This window comes from Plectropomus leopardus, chromosome 6, assembly GCF_026936395.1.
Source record: "Plectropomus leopardus strain MGB_pleo_1.0 chromosome 6, ASM2693639v1, whole genome shotgun sequence".
NCBI classification, from domain to species: Eukaryota; Metazoa; Chordata; class Actinopteri; order Perciformes; family Serranidae; genus Plectropomus; species Plectropomus leopardus.
Genome location: NC_142181.1, coordinates 33,958,208 through 33,979,713, shown reverse-complemented (window position 1 = coordinate 33,979,713; position 21,506 = coordinate 33,958,208). Strand labels below are relative to the sequence as shown.

Here is a 21,506-nt window from a genome sequence, read left to right as displayed (position 1 = left end):
TCAAATTTTGACTTTTTTGCCTTACTATAGCATGGCATTTTAACTTTAAACTGTTTTCAACTGTTTTCAGCTATTTTTGGGAAGTATCAAATTTTTACATTTCTACCCTTCTATAGCCTTGCATTTTGAGTCATTTTTTCAACATGCTATATTATAGTGTTTTGTGCAGTTTTTGCAACTTTGTGTGCTATGGCATATCTTGGCACACTATTTTAGGTGGTTTTCAACTATTTTCAGTTGTTTTTGGGACATTTTTATGCCATTTTATACCAAATCATCATTTTTTTTCTCAGAAACTGCAACCAAACCCATGAAACTGGAAACCAGTTGTTTATTGGAAGACAATTTTGAGAGCAAAAATCCAACTGATAACACTGAGTTAATTGAATATATGACATCATATACAACTCAATACAATATTAATTCTGGCCTGAAAGGCCTCCAGCATTACAGCAATTGATATATTTATGCACTTTTCCATTCCTGAATCAGTCTTTCTTCTATAGTCTTTACTTCTTAGTGTCAAAAAAGTGCTCAGGCTGCAGCCTGTTAGTTTTTGCCTTCAGCTGTAGTAACAGCGCTCAGTGGGTGACACAATAAATCATCTTAGCGCAACTAAACTTTGTCCCCGTGTGCATCTAATACTTACAACCATGCTACACGATGTACTGCATTTTGTGCGATCAAATGCTTTGAGTAAAAATGACTATAAAAAAGACAAATGCATCCACGACATATAAAACCACGATTAAGCCCAGTAGCCCTCAACGAGGTGATTTTTGAGATGATTTATAATAACTGCTAGTTATAAATTCTGATCAGTGCATATTAATGCAAATTTTAAATTCCAGGTGTTCTATTCTGTTACGCATTGTAAAAGACATAATGTGAAACAGAATGAATTCATGTAGAAACATTTTAAGGATGAAAATAGAACCTCACCCCCCCCCCCCCACCACCACCACCACCACACACACACACACACACACACACACACACACACACACACACACACACACACACACACACACACACACACAAAAGACAACAGTTTTGGCTGATCAAATCTCCATCCTTAAACCTAAAAACATTGCAGAGAAGTGGCACGGGAATTATGGCAACGTCACTTTGAAAGTTTTTCAAATTCAGATGAAGAGAGGCAAACAGTCCTCATGCTAACTTATATCATTTGTAATGTCTGCTTTGTAAAAAAACAACCTTTTTTCACAAGACTTTTATCACTGAGATGTTCCCAGCTTACAGCTCTTTTAAATCATCTCAGTCCTCTCTTGCCAAGACAAGGAGCCTCCGCCTCATCAGGTCCTTAACCAAGTTCCGGTGACAGCTCTTGAATGTGACCTCTGTTGTCATTGGTCCCAGTAAAATTGACCTATTGTTTACTGTTTCATGGTGTTCTTGATGGTCCACTTCTGTCCAGAGCAGGGCTGAAGGACCAGTAGGTGGCCGAAGAAAGCATTTGCCGGAACCACCTCTAGACAGCGCCCAGTGGCTCGATTTACAATCGAGTCATTCTGCAATGTAGGAGGAGAGATAAGTTTCACAGATGGCCAGTGACAACAATGTTAAATAAATGTATTGCCTAAAAAAAATTAAAACCACATTGGAAAAAATGTGACAATATAGCATGTCATAAAAAATGTCAGAGATATTTCTGACACTTTTGAATGGCATGGCTATTTCATACAATTATGGACGATATAGTTTACTATGACGTTGTTGGTGTATTTGGACAACATACTATACTATGACATTTTTTCTATGATTTTGGATGACATACTATACAATGACGATTTCGTTCAGTTTCTCAGCATGCTATATTTTGATGTTTTTGGCCGTTTTTTCCTTCATCATACTATACAATGGCGTGTCTTGACCAGCTATACTAAGTGGTTTTCAACTGTTTTTTGGACAAGTCATTTTTTGATATTTTTCGACATACTATACTATGTCATTTTCGGTGAATTTTTAAACATGCTATATTTTGATGGTTTTTTTTAACGTTTTTTCATCACACTATACTTTGGTGTGTCTCTACATGCTATACTAAGTTGTTTTCAGCTGTTCATTGGACATGTCATATTTTGACATTTTTGAACATACTATACTATGTAATTTCCAGTGAAATTTTCAACATTCTGTATTTGATGTTCTTGACTATATTTAGATGTTATTGGCTGTTTTTTTATTATACTATACTATGGCGTGTCTCGACACAGATACTAAGTAATTTTCAGCTATTTTTGGGACGTATCAAATTGTGACATTTTTGCCTTACTATACCCTTACATTTGGGTCATTTTGTCGACATGCTATATTATGGTGTTTTTGGCTGTTTTTGCAACTTTCCGTGCTATGGTGGATCTCGGCATGCTATGTGAAGTGGTTTTCAACTGTTTTCAGCTATTTTTGGGAAGTGTTAAATTTTGACATTTTTGCCTTACTGTAGCGTTGCAGTTTGGGTAATTTTTTCGACATGCTACATTAGGATGTTTTTGGCTGTTTTTGCAACTTTCCGTGCTATGGCGTGTCTCAGCATGCTATTTTAGGTGGTTTTCAACAGTTTTCAGCTATTTTTTGGACAGGTCAAATTTTGACATGTTACGCCTTACTATAGCCTTGCATTTTGGGTCACTTCTTTGACACATTATATTATGGTGTTTTTGCAACTTTATATGGTATGGCGCGTCTTGGTAAATTATTTGAGGTGGTTTTCAACTGTTCTCAACTGATTTTTGAACGGGTCAAATTTTGACATTTTTGCCTTACTATGGCCTTGAAGTTTTGGGTCATTTTTTCGACATGCTACATGCTGTTTTTCTGCAGTTTTTGCAACTTTCAGTGCTATGGCATATCTTGGCACTATATTGTAGGTGGCTTTCAAATGTTTTCAGCTGTTTTTTGGACGGGTTAAATTTTGACATTTTGGCCTTACTATAGCCTTGCATTTTGGGTTTTTCTTTTTGACATGCCATATTATGGTGTTTTTGGCCATTTTTGCAACTTTCTTTGCTATGGTGTGTCTCAGCACGCTATTTTAGGTGGTTTTTAACTGTTTTCAGCTGTTTTTGGGACGTATGAAATTTTGCCATTTTTGCCTTACGATAGCCTTGCATTTTGGGTGATTTTTTCAACATGCTATATTATTGTGTTTTTGGCCGTTTTTGCAACTTCCTATGCTATGACATGTCTTGACACAATCTTTTAGTTGGTTTTCAACTGTTTTCAGATGTTTTTTGGACAGGTCAAATTTTGCCATTTTTGCCTTACTATAGCCTTGCTTTTTGGGTCTTTTTTTTCATATGCCATATTATGGTGTTTTTGGCTGGTTTTACAACTTTATATGGTATGGCGCGTCTTGGCACATTATTTGAGGTGGTTTTTAACTGTTTTCAGCTATTTTTGGGACGTATGAAATTTTGACATTTTTGCCTTACTATAGCCTTGCTTTTTTGGTCATTTTTGCGACATGCTGTGTTATGGTGTTTTTGGCAGTTTTTGCAACTTTCTATGTTATTGCGTGTCTTGGCATTATTTTAGGTGGTTGTCAAGCTGTTTTTGGGACGGGTCAAATTTTGACATTTTGCCTTTTTATAGCCTTGCATTTTGAGTCATTTTTTCAACATGCTATATTATGGTGTTTTTGTCTGTTTTTGCAACTTCTATGCTATGGCGGGTCTCGGCACGGTACTTTAGTTGGCTCTCAAAACGTTTTCAGCTGTTTTTCGGACGGGTTAAATTTTGCCATTTTTTCCTTACTATAGCCTTGCATTTTGGGCCATTTTTTCGACATGCTATATTCTTGTGTTTTTGGCCGTTTTTGCAACTTCCTATGCTATGGCGTGTCTCAGCACGCTATTTTAGTTGGCACTCAAAACGTTTTCAGCTGTTTTTCGGACGGGTTAAATTTTGACATTTTTGCCTTACTATAGCCTTGCATTTTGGGTTTTTCATTTTGACATGCCATATTATGGTGTTTTTGGCCATTTTTGCAACTTTCTTTGCTATGGTGTGTCTCGTCACGCTATTTTAGGTGGTTTTCAACTGTTTTCAGCGGTTTTTGGGACGTACACAATTTTGCCATTTTGCCTTTACTATAGCCTTGCATTTTGGGTCATTTTTTCAACATGCTATATTCTTGTGCTTTTGGCCGTTTTTGCAACTTCCTATGCTATGACATGTCTTGACACAATCTTTTAGTTGGTTTTCAACTGTTTTCAGCTGTTTTTGGGACGTACACAATTTTGCCATTTTTGCCTTACTATAGCCTTGCATTTTGGGTTTTTCATTTTGACATGCCATATTATGATGTTTTTGGCTGGTTTTACAACTTTATATGGTATGGCGCGTCTTGGCACATTATTTGAGGTGGTTTTTAACTGTTTTCAGCTATTTTTGGGACGTATGAAATTTTGCCATTTTTGCCTTACTATAGCCTTGCTTTTTGGGTCATTTTTTGGACATGCTATATTATGGTGTTTTTGCCCATTTTTGCAACTTTCTATGCTCTGGCCGGTCTCGGCATGCTAGTTTAGGTAGTTGTCAAGCTGTTTTTAGGACGGGTCAAATTTTGACATTTTGCCTTTTTATAGCTTTGCATTTTGGGTCATTTTTTTCAACATGCTATAATTATGGTGTTTTTGTCCGTTTTTGCAACTTCCTATGCTATGGTGTGTGTCAGCACGCTATTTTAGTTGGCTCTCAAACGTTTTCAGCTGTTTTTCGGACGGGTTAAATTTTGACATTTTTACCTTACTATAGCCTTGCATTTTGGGTCATTTTTGCGACATGCTGTGTTATGGTGTTTTTGGCAGTTTTTGCAACTTTCTATGTTATTGCGTGTCTTGGCATTATTTTAGGTGGTTGTCAAGCTGTTTTTGGGACAGGTCAAATTTTGACATTTTGCCTTTTTATAGCCTTGCATTTTGAGTCATTTTTTCAACATGCTATATTATGGTGTTTTTGTCTGTTTTTGCAACTTCTATGCTATGGCGGGTCTCGGCACGGTACTTTAGGTGGTTTTTAACCGTTTTCAGTTTTTTGGGGACGGGTCAAATTTTGCCATTTTTTCCTTACTATAGCCTTGCATTTTGGGCCATTTTTTCGACATGCTATATTCTTGTGTTTTTGGGCGTTTTTGCAACTTCCTATGCTATGGCGTGTCTCAGCACGCTATTTTAGTTGGCTCTCAAACGTTTTCAGCTGTTTTTCGGACGGGTTAAATTTTGACATTTTTACCTTACTATAACCTTGCATTTTGGGTTTTTCATTTTGACATGCCATATTATGGTGTTTTTGGCCATTTTTGCAACTTTCTTTGCTATGGTGTGTCTCGTCACGCTATTTTAGGTGGTTTTCAACTGTTTTCAGCTGTTTTTGGGACGTACACAATTTTGCCATTTTTGCCTTACTATAGCCTTGCATTTTGGGTCATTTTTTCAACATGCTATATTCTTGTGCTTTTGCAACTTCCTATACTATTGCAGGTCACTGCACGCTATTGTAAGGTGGCTATCAAATGCTTTCAGCTGTTTTGTGGACGGGTCAAATTTTGACATTTTTGCCTTACTATAGACTTGCATTTTGGGTCATTTTTTCAACATGCTATATTATTGTGTTTTTGGCCGTTTTTGCAACTTCCTATGCTATGACATGTCTTGACACAATATTTTAGTTGGTTTTCAACTGTTTTCAGATGTTTTTGGACAGGTCAAATTTTGCCATTTTTGCCTTACTGTAGCCTTGCATTTTGGGTCTTTTTTTTCATATGCTATATTATGGTGTTTTTGGCTGTTTTTGCAACTTTATATGGTATGGCACGTCTTGGCACATTATTTGAGGTGGTTTTCAACTGTTTTCAGCTATTTTTGGGACGTATGAAATTTTGACATTTTTGCCTTTTGCCTTGCCTTGCATTTTTGAGTCATTTTTTCAACATGCTATATTATTGTGTTTTTGGATGTTTTTGCAACTTCCTATGCTATAGCATGTCTTGGCACGCTATAGTAAGGTGGCTCTCAAATGTTTTCAGCTGTTTTTTGGATGGGTCAAATTTTGACATTTTTGTCTTACTATAGTGTTGCAGTTTGGGTCATTTTTTTGACATGCTACATTAGGGTGTTTTTGGCATTTTTTGCAACTTTCTATGCTATGGCATGTCTCAGCATGCTATTGTAGGTGGTTTTCTACAGCTAATTTTTGGAGGGGTCAAATTTTGACATCGCCTTACTATAGCCTTGCATTTTGGGTCACTTCTTCGACACATTATATTATGGTGTTTTTGGCTGTTTTTTCAACTTTATATGGTATGGCATGTCTTGGCACATTATTTGAGGTGGTTTTCAACTGTTCTCAGCTGATTTTTGGACGGGTCAAATTTTGACATTTTTGCCTTTAAGTTTTGAGTCATTTTTTCGACACGCTACATTAGGGTGTTGTTGTAATTTTTGCAACTTTCTATGCTATGGTGTGTCTCAGCACGCTATTTTAGGTGGTTTTCAACTGTTTTCAGCTATTTTTGGGAAGTGTTAAATTTTGACATTTTTGCCTTACTGTAGCGTTGCAGTTTGGGTAATTTTTTCGACATGCTACATTAGGATGTTTTTGGCTGTTTTTGCAACTTTCCGTGCTATGGCGTGTCTCAGCATGCTATTTTAGGTGGTTTTCAACAGTTTTCAGCTATTTTTTGGACAGGTCAAATTTTGACATGTTACGCCTTACTATAGCCTTGCATTTTGGGTCACTTCTTTGACACATTATATTATGGTGTTTTTGCAACTTTATATGGTATGGCGCGTCTTGGTAAATTATTTGAGGTGGTTTTCAACTGTTCTCAACTGATTTTTGAACGGGTCAAATTTTGACATTTTTGCCTTACTATGGCCTTGAAGTTTTGGGTCATTTTTTCGACATGCTACATGCTGTTTTTCTGCAGTTTTTGCAACTTTCAGTGCTATGGCATATCTTGGCACTATATTGTAGGTGGCTTTCAAATGTTTTCAGCTGTTTTTTGGACGGGTTAAATTTTGACATTTTGGCCTTACTATAGCCTTGCATTTTGGGTTTTTCTTTTTGACATGCCATATTATGGTGTTTTTGGCCATTTTTGCAACTTTCTTTGCTATGGTGTGTCTCAGCACGCTATTTTAGGTGGTTTTTAACTGTTTTCAGCTGTTTTTGGGACGTATGAAATTTTGCCATTTTTGCCTTACGATAGCCTTGCATTTTGGGTGATTTTTTCAACATGCTATATTCTTGTGCTTTTGGCCGTTTTTGCAACTTCCTATGCTATGACATGTCTTGACACAATCTTTTAGTTGGTTTTCAACTGTTTTCAGATGTTTTTTGGACGGGTCAAATTTTGCCATTTTTGCCTTACTATAGCCTTGCTTTTTGGGTCTTTTTTTTCATATGCCATATTATGGTGTTTTTGGCTGGTTTTACAACTTTATATGGTATGGCGCGTCTTGGCACATTATTTGAGGTGGTTTTTAACTGTTTTCAGCTATTTTTGGGACGTATGAAATTTTGACATTTTTGCCTTACTATAGCCTTGCTTTTTTGGTCATTTTTGCGACATGCTGTGTTATGGTGTTTTTGGCAGTTTTTGCAACTTTCTATGTTATTGCGTGTCTTGGCATTATTTTAGGTGGTTGTCAAGCTGTTTTTGGGACGGGTCAAATTTTGACATTTTGCCTTTTTATAGCCTTGCATTTTGAGTCATTTTTCAACATGCTATATTATGGTGTTTTTGTCTGTTTTTGCAACTTCTATGCTATGGCGGTCTCGGCACGGTACTTTAGTTGGCTCTCAAACGTTTTCAGCTGTTTTTCGGACGGGTTAAATTTTGCCATTTTTTCCTTACTATAGCCTTGCATTTTGGGCCATTTTTTCGACATGCTATATTCTTGTGTTTTTGGCCGTTTTGCAACTCCCTATGTTATGGGGTGTCTCAGCACGCTATTTTAGTTGGCTCTAAAACTTTTTCAGCTGTTTTTCGGACGGGTTAAATTTTGACATTTTTGCCTTACTATAGCCTTGCATTTTGGGTTTTTCATTTTGACATGCCATATTATGGTGTTTTTGGCCATTTTTGCAACTTTCTTTGCTATGGTGTGTCTCGTCACGCTATTTTAGGTGGTTTTCAACTGTTTTCAGCTGTTTTTGGGACGTACACAATTTTGCCATTTTTGCCTTACTATAGCCTTGCATTTTGGGTCATTTTTTCAACATGCTATATTCTTGTGCTTTTGGCCGTTTTTGCAACTTCCTATGCTATGACATGTCTTGACACAATCTTTTAGTTGGTTTTCAACTGTTTTCAGCTGTTTTTGGGACGTACACAATTTTGCCATTTTTGCCTTACTATAGCCTTGCATTTTGGGTTTTTCATTTTGACATGCCATATTATGATGTTTTTGGCTGGTTTTACAACTTTATATGGTATGGCGCGTCTTGGCACATTATTTGAGGTGGTTTTTAACTGTTTTCAGCTATTTTTGGGACGTATGAAATTTTGCCATTTTTGCCTTACTATAGCCTTGCTTTTTGGGTCATTTTTGCGACATGCTGTGTTATGGTGTTTTTGCCCATTTTGCAACTTTCTATGCTCTGGCCGGTCTCGGCATGCTAGTTTAGGTAGTTGTCAAGCTGTTTTTAGGACGGGTCAAATTTTGACATTTTGCCTTTTTATAGCTTTGCATTTTGGGTCATTTTTTTCAACATGCTATCATTATGGTGTTTTTGTCTGTTTTTGCAACTTCCTATGCTATGGTGTGTCTCAGCACGCTATTTTAGTTGGCTCTCAAACGTTTTCAGCTGTTTTTCGGACGGGTTAAATTTTGACATTTTTACCTTACTATAGCCTTGCATTTTGGGTCATTTTTGCGACATGCTGTGTTATGGTGTTTTTGGCAGTTTTTGCAACTTTCTATGTTATTGCGTGTCTTGGCATTATTTTAGGTGGTTGTCAAGCTGTTTTTGGGACAGGTCAAATTTTGACATTTTGCCTTTTTATAGCCTTGCATTTTGAGTCATTTTTTCAACATGCTATATTATGGTGTTTTTGTCTGTTTTTGCAACTTCTATGCTATGGCGGGTCTCGGCACGGTACTTTAGGTGGTTTTTAACCGTTTTCAGTTTTTTGGGGACGGGTCAAATTTTGCCATTTTTTCCTTACTATAGCCTTGCATTTTGGGCCATTTTTTCGACATGCTATATTCTTGTGTTTTTGGGCGTTTTTGCAACTTCCTATGCTATGGCGTGTCTCAGCACGCTATTTTAGTTGGCTCTCAAACGTTTTCAGCTGTTTTTCGGACGGGTTAAATTTTGACATTTTTGCCTTTCTATAGCCTTGCATTTTGGGTTTTTCATTTTGACATGCCATATTATGGTGTTTTTGGCCATTTTTGCAACTTTCTTTGCTATGGTGTGTCTCGTCACGCTATTTTAGGTGGTTTTCAACTGTTTTCAGCTGTTTTTGGGACGTACACAATTTTGCCATTTTTGCCTTACTATAGCCTTGCATTTTGGGTCATTTTTTCAACATGCTATATTCTTGTGCTTTTGCAACTTCCTATACTATTGCAGGTCACTGCACGCTATTGTAAGGTGGCTATCAAATGCTTTCAGCTGTTTTGTGGACGGGTCAAATTTTGACATTTTTGCCTTACTATAGACTTGCATTTTGGGTCATTTTTTCAACATGCTATATTATTGTGTTTTTGGCCGTTTTTGCAACTTCCTATGCTATGACATGTCTTGACACAATATTTTAGTTGGTTTTCAACTGTTTTCAGATGTTTTTGGACAGGTCAAATTTTGCCATTTTTGCCTTACTGTAGCCTTGCATTTTGGGTCTTTTTTTTCATATGCTATATTATGGTGTTTTTGGCTGTTTTTGCAACTTTATATGGTATGGCACGTCTTGGCACATTATTTGAGGTGGTTTTCAACTGTTTTCAGCTATTTTTGGGACGTATGAAATTTTGACATTTTTGCCTTTTGCCTTGCCTTGCATTTTTGAGTCATTTTTTCAACATGCTATATTATTGTGTTTTTGGATGTTTTTGCAACTTCCTATGCTATAGCATGTCTTGGCACGCTATAGTAAGGTGGCTCTCAAATGTTTTCAGCTGTTTTTTGGATGGGTCAAATTTTGACATTTTTGTCTTACTATAGTGTTGCAGTTTGGGTCATTTTTTTGACATGCTACATTAGGGTGTTTTTGGCATTTTTTGCAACTTTCTATGCTATGGCGTGTCTCAGCATGCTATTGTAGGTGGTTTTCTACAGCTAATTTTTGGAGGGGTCAAATTTTGACACGTTACGCCTTACTATAGCCTTGCATTTTGGGTCACTTCTTCGACACATTATATTATGGTGTTTTTGGCTGTTTTTTCAACTTTATATGGTATGGCATGTCTTGGCACATTATTTGAGGTGGTTTTCAACTGTTCTCAGCTGATTTTTGGACGGGTCAAATTTTGACATTTTTGCCTTTAAGTTTTGAGTCATTTTTTCAACACGCTACATTAGGGTGTTGTTGTAATTTTTGCAACTTTCTATGCTATGGTGTGTCTCAGCACGCTATTTTAGGTGGTTTTCAAATGTTTTCAGCTGTTTTTGGGACGTGTCAAATTTTGACATTTTTGCCTTACCATAGCCTTGCATTATGGGTCTTTTTTTTGACATGCCATATTATGGTGTTTTTGGCCGTTTTTGCAACTTCCTATGGTATGGCATGTCTTGGCACGCTATTGAAAGGTGGCTTTCAAGTATATTTGATGTTCTTAGTATTGCATGTTGAGACACGCCAGTGTAGTATGATGAAAAAAACATCTAAAAACATGTAAATATAGCTAAGTGGTTTTGAACTGTTCTTTAGACATGTCATTTTTTTGATATTTTTCGACATACCATACTATGTCGTTTTCGGTCAATTTTTCAACATGCTACATTTTGATTTTTTTTTACGTTTTTTCATCAAACTATACTTTGGCGTGTCTCTACATGCTGTACTAAGTTGTTTTCAGCTGTTTTTAGGACATTTTTCGAAATACTAAGACTTTTTCTCATGATTTTGGACGACATACTAAACTGACTTTTTTTATGGTTTTGGACAACATACAATACTATGAAGTTTTTTCATGTTTTTGCACGACAAACTATACTTTTTTGACAGTAACAAACCTCAAATCTAGCAGTCCAACAAAACCTTTTACAGTAAAATTAGTGTAATTTGAATAACATGATAACTTTCTCTAACAGAAATAATTATAACTAGTAAATTCTTAGTCCAGCCTTAACTGGGCCTTAAGGCATATTGCTGCCTGCTTATATGAGTGCTGTATTTTCATATTTATAAGCACATATTCCACTCATTTATGAAATTGTGCAAGCTCCTGCACAGCTGACAACCTCATCCTATACATGTTTCAAAATAAAATGCATTGTATCAGCAGCTGATGGCATTCTGTCCACAGAGACACAGTCAGTTAGATTTTGTTTTGAAAGGGAAGTAAGGACGTTGAGGTAAAACAAACATCTTTGTATTTGCTCGTCTCGTGACAGAGAGAGACTTTAAACTGCAGTATAAAGTGGTAAAGAGTCAACAAGCACAAGCGCCAAGCGTAAAAAAAAACAGCAAGGCACCGTTTCTCTAGATGTGCTGCAGCTGACACACAGCTCAGACGCGCCTCACAAGCGCTGCTTGGGCAAGCAGTGTGCACGCTCTAACTTGATACACGAGCGCTGAAACAAAAAACAACACACCGGGCGTTGCTCACGCTTTCATCATCTGCGCTGTGTGAAACGGTACAACGCGTCGATGCACATTACTTGAATTGATGTATTAACGTAATCGATTACATCGATTACATTGACGTGTCACCATGATATTGGATGGAATACTATGCTATGACATTTTTCTGATGATTTTTGACGACATACTATACTATGACGTTTTTTCATGGTTTTAGATATATAATATACTGTGATGTTTTGTGGTGATTTTGGACGACATACTATATTTTGATGTTTTTTGGTTATTTTGGACGATACGCTATACTATAACGATCTTTTATGATTTTAGATTAAATACTATACTATGACGTTTTTTTCGTTTTCATGAGTTTTGACAACAAACTATACCAGGACATTTTTATGATGATTTCTGACGACATACTATACTATGACTTTTTTTTCATGATTTAGAACGACATAATATAGTGTGACTTTTTGTCAGGATTTTTGACGACATACTTTAAAATGACGTTTTTTTGCTACACTTCAACGTTTTTTCATGATTTTGGATGAAATACTATAGTATGACGTTTTTTCATGATTTTTGACGACAATATAGTATGACGTTTATTGGTGACTTTGAATGACATACTGTACTATGACGTTTTTTAATGGTTTTATGGTATGACATTTTTTCATGATTTTGGACAACAAACTATACTATGATGTTTTTTCATGAGTTTGGATGACATATTATACTGTGATGTTTTTCGTGATTTTGGATGAAGTCTGATTGCCTGTAATTGTTGTGCACATGATTTCTCACCTGAGAGAAATTCCATGTCTTCTGTTTCACATTGGTCACCTTGTCACAGTTGAGGAGCTGAGGAAACCTGCTGACCTGATCGTCCACCACACAGCGAGTGTCCTCTCCAGTACTGCCCAGAGGACCCAGGAACAGCTGACCCTCTTTGGTGTATCGTCCTAACTGAGGGAAAACAGAGACAGCACTCACACAATAGTCTGAGGGGGATCACATTGTGTATACTGTTAAGGGAATACACTGCTAAATTGCTGGCAGCTGTGTATCATAACAATGTGGGTAGTATGTGTAAATAATATATATAGTAATCTTCCCTCTATCTTATCAGCACCAAAATCTCTCTTCTTTTTGATTTTTGCTGGCTCTTAGGCTTAGGGATGGGGATTGTTTGTTTGATTATCGAGACTATTGAAGGAAATCTTTTGTTTGTGTTTCAAAAAATATTTAATTTTCACATTTAGGTTGTTGGTTAATATCTTCTGTCACTTTCAGTTGTATTTTTAGTGATTAGTATTTTAATTAAAAAATATTTACTATGTTCAAAATCATGGCATCTGTAGTTTTAATTATGTATCATAAGATGATTAGAGCTCCTGATACGATGTTAAACAGGCTGCAATTCCATCTCCACTGTTCATTTAATATTGCTAGGAAAACAAATTTCTATATACGTATACATATACATACACACACACACACACACACACACACACACACACATATATATATATACATACATACATATACATATACATATATATATATATGTATGTATGTATGTATGTATATTATTGGTTCTTTGACCTTTATTTTAAAGATCTAATCTTTATAGTTATAATGCTTTGTCTTTTTTATGTTTCTTTTCCATGCTGTTTTAATCTTGCTCTGCGAAGCACTCTGGGCTGCATGATTGTGTATAAGCTGCTATACTGATAAAGTTAGATTTGGTTTGGTTATGAATTCACATATTGCAAGTCAATTTTCTGTACAAAAATAATATCGTACAAAAATCAATGTTGCTGCTAATCATTGACATGTCCTAGGCTATGATAATTTAAAAATCTACTTATCATGCAGTATATTGAAAAAAACAACCATTTTATGGGTTTTTTTTTGTCTAAAAACAAAATGGCATTTAAAGGATCACAATCCTGAACATTAATTAATATTTGATATTTATGATTAGGACTGATGTTGGTTAAAAAAAATGAACTCATCATAGTAATAATCATCATATTAATGTATGATATTTTTTTATAGCCTGATTTTGAAGAGCACATTTTGTGTGCTGAGCTATACAAGTGTGCGCAATATTAAAGAAGGCCTTAAGGGTTAAGTTTCCCACCACATGCTTACATTTTAATAAGAAACTTTACTCTGGCGACCACTTGTTAAATTAGTGAGTGTAGCACAATATCAACTTTTCTCCAAAGGATACACCTAAGTTACATTTCTAACAGTATTACAGGTTAGCTCTGCTAGCTTTTAGCATTTTACCTGTGTTGACCTGTGTTCCCTAAAGCACCTGTTTACCACTGCGAGCTGAAAAGAGATGCCCAGCAGGCCAAAGGGCTGAAGAGCTGACTCTAGCTGACTCAGTGCTTCGGCACAAAAAAGTGCAACATTTTTATCCTGACAGCAGAACTCTGTCCTAAGAGGATTTCAGCTGAGCCTGAGTGAGAAACACAGCTGTAAATCTTGTCACTGCTGGAAGACACTAATGAGCCTCGTGTGTTTTCAAGAGAAAAGCTTGGAGAGTGATGAGACATGCACTCTGTGTCTGTGCTGAACCTGAGGTCCCCATCCATGGCAGGGGTGCAGGGTGGCCGTGTGGTTCTCCTTCAAACCCTGATCCATACACAGGTGGTTCGCTTTGGAGTTACGGGTCTGAAATGAAAATATCACATTCAATTTCACTTCTTTCACTTCTACTTTCACTTCCCATCAGCATAACTTCACACTGCAAAATTAAAAGAAATGAATCAAAATGCAAATAAAAACATGCATAAATTCAATAACAATGCTCAAACTGTTAGCAAGAAGATTATATGGTTTGGTTTTGGGGTTGAGAATTTTTTTTTCTCTTAGTTGGTCAGATCTTTATTTTGAACATGCCAAATAAAATAAGACAACAAAAAAAATATAACCAAGAGAAACACCAGAATGCCCATCGGACATATTCCAGCTGTACAAACAACTGTATGTATTTAATGTCCAAAGAAGGAGTAGGAGAAAGTGAACACTTATCAAATCCTATCCCTTTTTTCAATTTTATAATTAAAAAAACCCCAACAAAAAACAAAGCAGTCTACCTGTCTGGATCACACCTTACTGCCCGTTTCCCTCAATTCCTCTCAAATCCTGTAAACTTTCTTTCATTTCTGTTTTTAGTAGTTTCATCCATGTTTGCAAACGTACCAAAACTTCATGGAACAGTCATGGAAAACATGGACAATTCATTGAATTTCCACATCTCACTATCCAGGCCTGAAAAAATATCACTATTGGTCAAATTCTTGAATGTCTTGAGGGTGTGTTATGAAATGAATTGTTGCAGTTATCTTCGATGTATAACCTTCCATGTAATTTAACACTATGGCAAATTTGTTTGATGCAGCGTAGCTCAAATATGCGATGTAGTGTGGCAGCGTTTTGCTTGCTATCACAACCATTTCTTCATTTTCTCAGCTCAGCACATACCATTGCCTTTTCATGGGGCATTGGCATTTTTTCTTTTCTCGGCAGAAAGCAACAAAAAACAAAAAAAGATCACAACAGTGAATCATTCTTCTCTTAAATTCTCTCTAAATGTTTTTTAATCAATTATATTGTTTAATTGATGATCAAACTTAACCTTTTTCTAACTAAACTCCTTCATATATTTTTATTTTTATTTGTTACTAATCTATTTATGTGTCTACATGTCACTTTATGTCACTTAATGTTTGCAAGACAAGCTGTTCAAACAAATTGCCCCTTACAGGATTAATAAAGTTGTCTGAATCTCATTGGTATTGCACATTTTATGATAGGTCCTTAAAAATTCATGTGAAGGTTTTGAAATTGTGTCCATGAAACTGCTTTTAATGTATAATTTATGTCATTCTGTCTTATTCTGTATTTTAATCTATTCTATTCTATGATCTTTTTTGACTTCTGTAAAGTGTCTTTGAGTTTCTTGAAAAGTTCTCTCTAAATAAAATGTGTTATTATTATTATTATTATTAATAATAATAATAATAAAATGTATGGGGACCCTGTTTAGATGTCCAAGCTTCTCTTGGCGCTTCATGTCAGTTTGTCCTCTGTCTCACCTCTCCATAGAACAGTGTGTTGTTGTACCTCCTCATCTCTGGGTAAACATTGTCGAGGTACCACTCGAAGCTCTTACACTGCAGACTCTTCCTCAGTGCAACCCGCTGAGAGATGTCTCCGTAATCAATGCCGTGATTCTGCAGAAAACACAAGAAGGCATTATGGGTCATCTTTTCTGTACAGAGGCATTTTTTCCCTCATGAATACTTAAAATAAGGTAATAAATCCAACATTTTAACACAAATTACCACTTTAATGATGTCTAACAATTACTGGCACCGTAAAAATTCAACTAATTCCTAGTTTATAGCTCCAATAGGTAATGTGTAATAAATAGCGGAAGAGCAGTCTTCTGTATGATCAGCCACCAGTGTGAAATTTACTTTAGAAAATGTGGCTAACAACATCCTCTCTGCAGGAGTTCAAGCCACAAACAGCTCTCTCACTTCCATGGGGATGTTCCAGGCCAGGTAGACACTGGACTTGTACTCATCCATCCAGACCTCGGCCACGCGTAGAGCATTACGCCTCGTGTGGAAAGCGATGTTACTGTGGTAGGGTTTCTTCATCCGCGCAATGTGAGCCACCCTGGAACATGGCAGCACCTCCATACTGCCTCCACACAGCCACACCTGCAGGGTTAAAGAGAAGGGAAATTAACTTAGAGGTAGCAATGTTAATTGTTTGGCCACTAGAGGGCACAAATATACAGCCACCACAAAGGTACCAGTCCTCATAGAGTTGGTAAATTCCTAACAGCAGACATGAAGCAGCATCAGCAGTTTGGATTCATTTTTCTGTTTATTTGATAAGTTAAAAGGAGTGTATAGGATTTAGGGGGAAATATTCACAGAAATGGAATATAATATGTATATATTCTTTGGTGTATGATCACCTGAAAATTAGAATCATTGTGTTTTCGTTACCTTAGAATGAGCCGTTTATATCATTTTTTTTGTGGTCAAATTTTTACTCAGCTCTGTGCAGAGTACAATAAATCATATAACATCTCATCCATATGCCCATATGCTTTCCAAATTTTGCAGGTACTGATAATCTAGAAGGAAAATTAACCTTTTGTCTAACGCTCCCCTCCCCAGTCTGGCTGGCTTAGAATGACCTGTGATGTCTAAGTCATATAGTTGAAATAAATTAATAAATAAAAAAACAAACAAACAAATGAACAGACAGTAAGTATTTTGATGAGAAGGCCAAGGACAGCGCCATTTACATGGACTCTGCATACTAAAAGGGAACATCTCTTCTGGACTAATAGTTGTTCAAGAATGACATGAAGGAAAAAATCAGGAGATGGTCACATCAGAATGTAACAAAAAAACATAAAAATAAAATAATATATATATTCATTTTCTGTTACATTTTTCAGTGGAACACTTCAATGTTAATGTTTTCTTTTACAAAAACTTACTGTCACCTTTCTAACTTCTAACAAGTGACTCCTTTCATATTACAGATTAATTTGATTTAAAGCTGATACCAAAAATACCAAAAAAATGTATTAAATCGATTTAATGCTGATTTCAAAAAATGGATTAAATCAAGTTGCAAGTCTTACTTTTCATTGATCCAAAAGTAGACAATGTATAAATGCCTTTGCTTTTACGTAAAAACAACAAAATCACCCTGCAGAACAACAGACTCTCCCCAACGTTCTCACTCCATATGACCTATTTATCTCCACTGTCCTGCTGCGAGCTGCACACACAGGACTGGTCCTCCAGGACTCCTAATGGGGCCTCATTTATCAGCGGTGCCACGCTGCGGTGGCCACTGCTCCACTTAAACCTACAGGGTTAAAGAGGGAGCTGGAACGAGAGGAAACTGGGTGACACACAAACCTTGATGCCCAGTTCGATGTTCTCCCCTCCGTAGACGTCCATGCCCGAGTCAAGCAGGCCGAGCTCGCCAAAGTAGTTGCGGTTGGCCACGAAGGAGCAGCCAATCATGGCGGGAGTCCTGCAATGAGGAAAACACAGCAATGTCATAACACAGAACCTTTACAGCTGCTCGACTGTGTGGCTTTGTGAATGTAAATCAGAATGTATTTGATTGTGTGAAAGTGGTTGTGTATGATTTTCTATAGTCTGCATGCAGACGTACAGTACGTAAATCGTCTCTTTTTTTTTTTTGCATGTGTAAAAAATTATGATAATCCAGTTAATTAATTATTAGGGTTTATTTTGAGTTTTAAAAATATGGATGAAAATCAAATATCCTGGTGATTTTTTTTAAATCACTTTCAGGGAGTCTGGCACTCAATCACCATCTGTTTGTTGTTCTCCCCCCTTTTTTTTTTGAGTGCAGACACACAAGCTGCGTAAAACTATTGGAATATGGAATTTTTAAATAAAAATCATACAAAAGAGATAAGTGTGTGTGCAAATGAAGCATGAATCTGAATCCTTGGAAATGTGAGATCCTCATCTGTCCATTTTAGCAAACAAAGATTGTGTTTACACCTGTTATAACTTGTCCTAGGTGATCGGATCACAAGCGGATGGCTCTAAGAACACGTGTGAATGCACCAAATGCGTCCTCAATGCGTCTTGATCTGATTGTTCAGATCAAGATGCATGCGTATGGCCACATTCTGTCAGCACTGTGAACAACAATATGTCCTGGGCCACATGAGGGAACGGCTACTAAGTGGACACCAAACCAGACAACAAAACTTTCTGTTGGTGTTGTTGCATAGACGCAGAGTTGAGGGACTATCTATCGAGCCACTCTACTTCCAGTAGACAGCCAGTTCACGGTCTGCCCGGTGCATAAGCTAACACAGCAGCAGCTGTTAAACTTACTCACATTAACAGTGAAATGGCTTCTGCTGTTGAACCTGTTAATAACAGCAGGGCAATGTAAGCTGTGTGATGCTAACAGTTAGCCCCGTCACTGTGGTTGTGGCACAAAGCTCACACTCCCGCAGCAGCAGCACTCTCCAAGCAGCACCTGACATGCATACTACAGCATTCTCTGTTGTTCTCACACTGTTATCATTTGGGGCGGCTGTGGGTCAGAGGTAGAGTGGGTTGGAAGATCAGCGATTCGATCCCCAGCTCCTCCCGGCAACATGTCAAGGTATCCTTGGGCAAGACACTGAACCCCAAATTGCTGCATCATCAGAGTGTGCATTCGTATGAATGGTTACTACCTAGTAGGTGGCACCTTGTACGGTAGCCTCGGCCCCCACTGTGTGAGTGTGTGTGTGTGAATGGGTGAATGTGACATGTCCTGTAAAAGTGCTAGAGAGACTAGAAAAAAGAAAAAGAAAAAAGACTAGAAAAGCGCTATACAAGTACAGTCCATTTACCATATGAACACAGATTTTTGTTTTTTTTCTCATCTAAACATGGCCTTACACTGCCTGTTCAAGGTAGGATTACTATGCTGTTATTTCGCCTCCTCGTTGCATATATAAGGTATGGTCGCAGAATGAGGGGAAAGAGTTGTGTGGCCTTTAATCCACAACAGGAGGTAGTTACAGTGTAGAAACGTGTTTGTATGAACAGGAGAGCCTGCAGGACGGGTGTGAGATTTTGACGACATGTTACATACGCAACCAACTGCATGATATTTAAAAAGCAGCCGTTAGCAGTTAGCAGCTACTTCGAAGACGAACAGTGACCACATATTGGGAAAACAATGAGGTTCAGGAGCTCCTTACCCTCCGAGCAGAGGACGAGATCAGCGGCAAACTAACGGGGACGGTAAATGATTGTTGTTGCCATGTTATTACATTGTTATTCTTTAGAGAGCGCTGCCGACGGGTATGTTAGATGTCACACTTGAGGTTGATGCTGTTGTATTAAATTTCACACCTCTTTTGATTCTACAATGCCGGCAGGCTGTTCAAAATCACACACTGGTGCAGAATGATGTTGCCGTTGTTTGGTTCTGTATAAAAATACAGAGGCGGCATGAAGAGGAGACACATTAGCGGCCCTATGGTGCCATCTCTGTATAAAAAGGCCTGCAGTCTTACACCAGGTGTAAATAAACAGATTTAAAGTAGTCCACTTGTGATCAGATCACCCAAGACACATGTTAATACCAGTTGAAAACAAAGATATTGGCGATTTGCAATGTTGTTTTCAGTTTGTCAATGGCTTCTTCCCAGTGTATGTTTATATAAATAAAGTTGGCGTGCCTGATGGGAGCAGACATGTCCCCGTCGTCCCACCACTGTTTGGGCGGGTTGATGTACATGCACCACAGCTCCCAGTTGTATCCATGGCCCGAGTTCTCGTAGCGCTCTACCTCGAAAGTGTCATGCTTGATGTTGTCGATGGAAGGCAGAATAATCCTCTTGTGGTCCTCTTTTATTCTGGTCAGCACCGGCTCGGCCCTGACGACAGCGTAAACACATACACATGTACACACTTTACAGACGGCACAGAGCTTCTCTTCACATCTCCCACTCTCTCACCCACTTCAGTCAGTTAGAGGGTCCCTCAAGTTGTACCAACTTTATTACTGAGTCTATTTGATTCTGTGCAGCTCTGCAGGGCGTGTGTCTATTTATGATGAGTGAACTGGGTTGTGTACCTTCTCTAAAGTACACACTAAGCTGGAAAACGAGCAGGAGACACACAGAAAGGTGTAAGCGAGAAATGGCGAAAAAGTTGTAAGCACTCAAAATCTGAAACATGTACTTTATGATCAGATTTCTGTGCAGTGTCTTCTTTTTTTGTTGCTTGCTTTATGTGTTTTTTTTGTTGTTATTTGATGAGTTATATATTAGTGGTTCTCACCATAAGGTGCGAGTAACACCAGGAGGTTAAAAGTGGGAGAATACTTTTCACTCCAAAAATGTGAAAAGCGAGGAGGAGTTAGGTTAAAAAGCCTGTTTTAATTCATTATTATACTTTCTCTCAATGAGGACATTGATTTTACATCTTTTCTGCATTTTGTCTCTTACTTTTTTCACAGTCAACGTATTTTATGGATGTTACATATATCCACACATACACACACCCACACACACACACACACACACACACACACACACACACACACACACACATATACATATATACTTATGTTCATGTTCTCTTTGTTTTGTCATTATAGTTTGTTATTATGATATATTTCTGTTATTCTGTCATTTCATCATCTGGGTCACATAATGGCTTCCTATTGATTCCTGCAACTATATAATAAGTAAGTAGGGCCATACCTACACCGCTATTTTTTTTAATCTCAAAGAAGACCAGTAGTGGCTTTTGTAATGATTTTGTCACCATAGTAAAGGCTCGTTTTTCACATTTTTGGCTGCCTGGATTTCCTTCCTTTTTATTCTGTTGGTTCCCATTTTCCATGAGCAGCAGACACGTTTTTGACTTACGTTTGATAATAATCTACAGAGCAACCAGTCATCTCTCTCTTTTTACAAGTTTATTTTCTCTATTCAGTTCACTCTTGAATTGAGACCAATGTGAGTAATTCTGGTCTTCATCTCGAATGACATCAGACAGAATTGTCAAGTTGTTATACTCTTTCATCTTCAGTCTGACATTACTTCAACGCTAACCAATTTTCCTACAGTAGAAGAATTTAGTTCCCCTTACCAATCACTAAATACCAACAT

At 37.3% G+C, this 21,506-nt stretch overlaps 2 protein-coding genes across 4 annotated transcripts in view; one reads left to right on the top strand and one right to left on the bottom strand.

Moving 5' to 3' along the window:
- The window catches only part of LOC121943512 (calcium-binding protein 8-like), a 142,393-nt gene extending 129,610 nt beyond the window's left edge, over positions 1–12,783 (top strand). For both annotated transcript variants that reach the window (XR_015776862.1, XR_015776860.1), the window contains one exon: positions 12,636–12,783. The gene's annotated coding sequence lies outside the window, so the exon portion shown is untranslated. The remainder of the gene's footprint in view (positions 1–12,635) is intronic.
- The window catches only part of galnt17 (polypeptide N-acetylgalactosaminyltransferase 17), a 53,048-nt gene continuing 32,526 nt past the window's right edge, over positions 985–21,506 (bottom strand). For both annotated transcript variants that reach the window (XM_088079317.1, XM_088079318.1), the window contains exons 7-13: positions 20,067–20,264; positions 17,758–17,875; positions 16,345–16,530; positions 15,898–16,035; positions 14,375–14,470; positions 12,587–12,748; positions 985–1,532 (exon numbers count right to left, since the gene is read on the bottom strand). In XM_088079317.1, the coding sequence (XP_087935443.1) occupies positions 1,398–1,532; positions 12,587–12,748; positions 14,375–14,470; positions 15,898–16,035; positions 16,345–16,530; positions 17,758–17,875; positions 20,067–20,264 (1,033 nt within the window). In that variant the 3' untranslated portion in view covers positions 985–1,397. The remainder of the gene's footprint in view (positions 1,533–12,586; positions 12,749–14,374; positions 14,471–15,897; positions 16,036–16,344; positions 16,531–17,757; positions 17,876–20,066; positions 20,265–21,506) is intronic.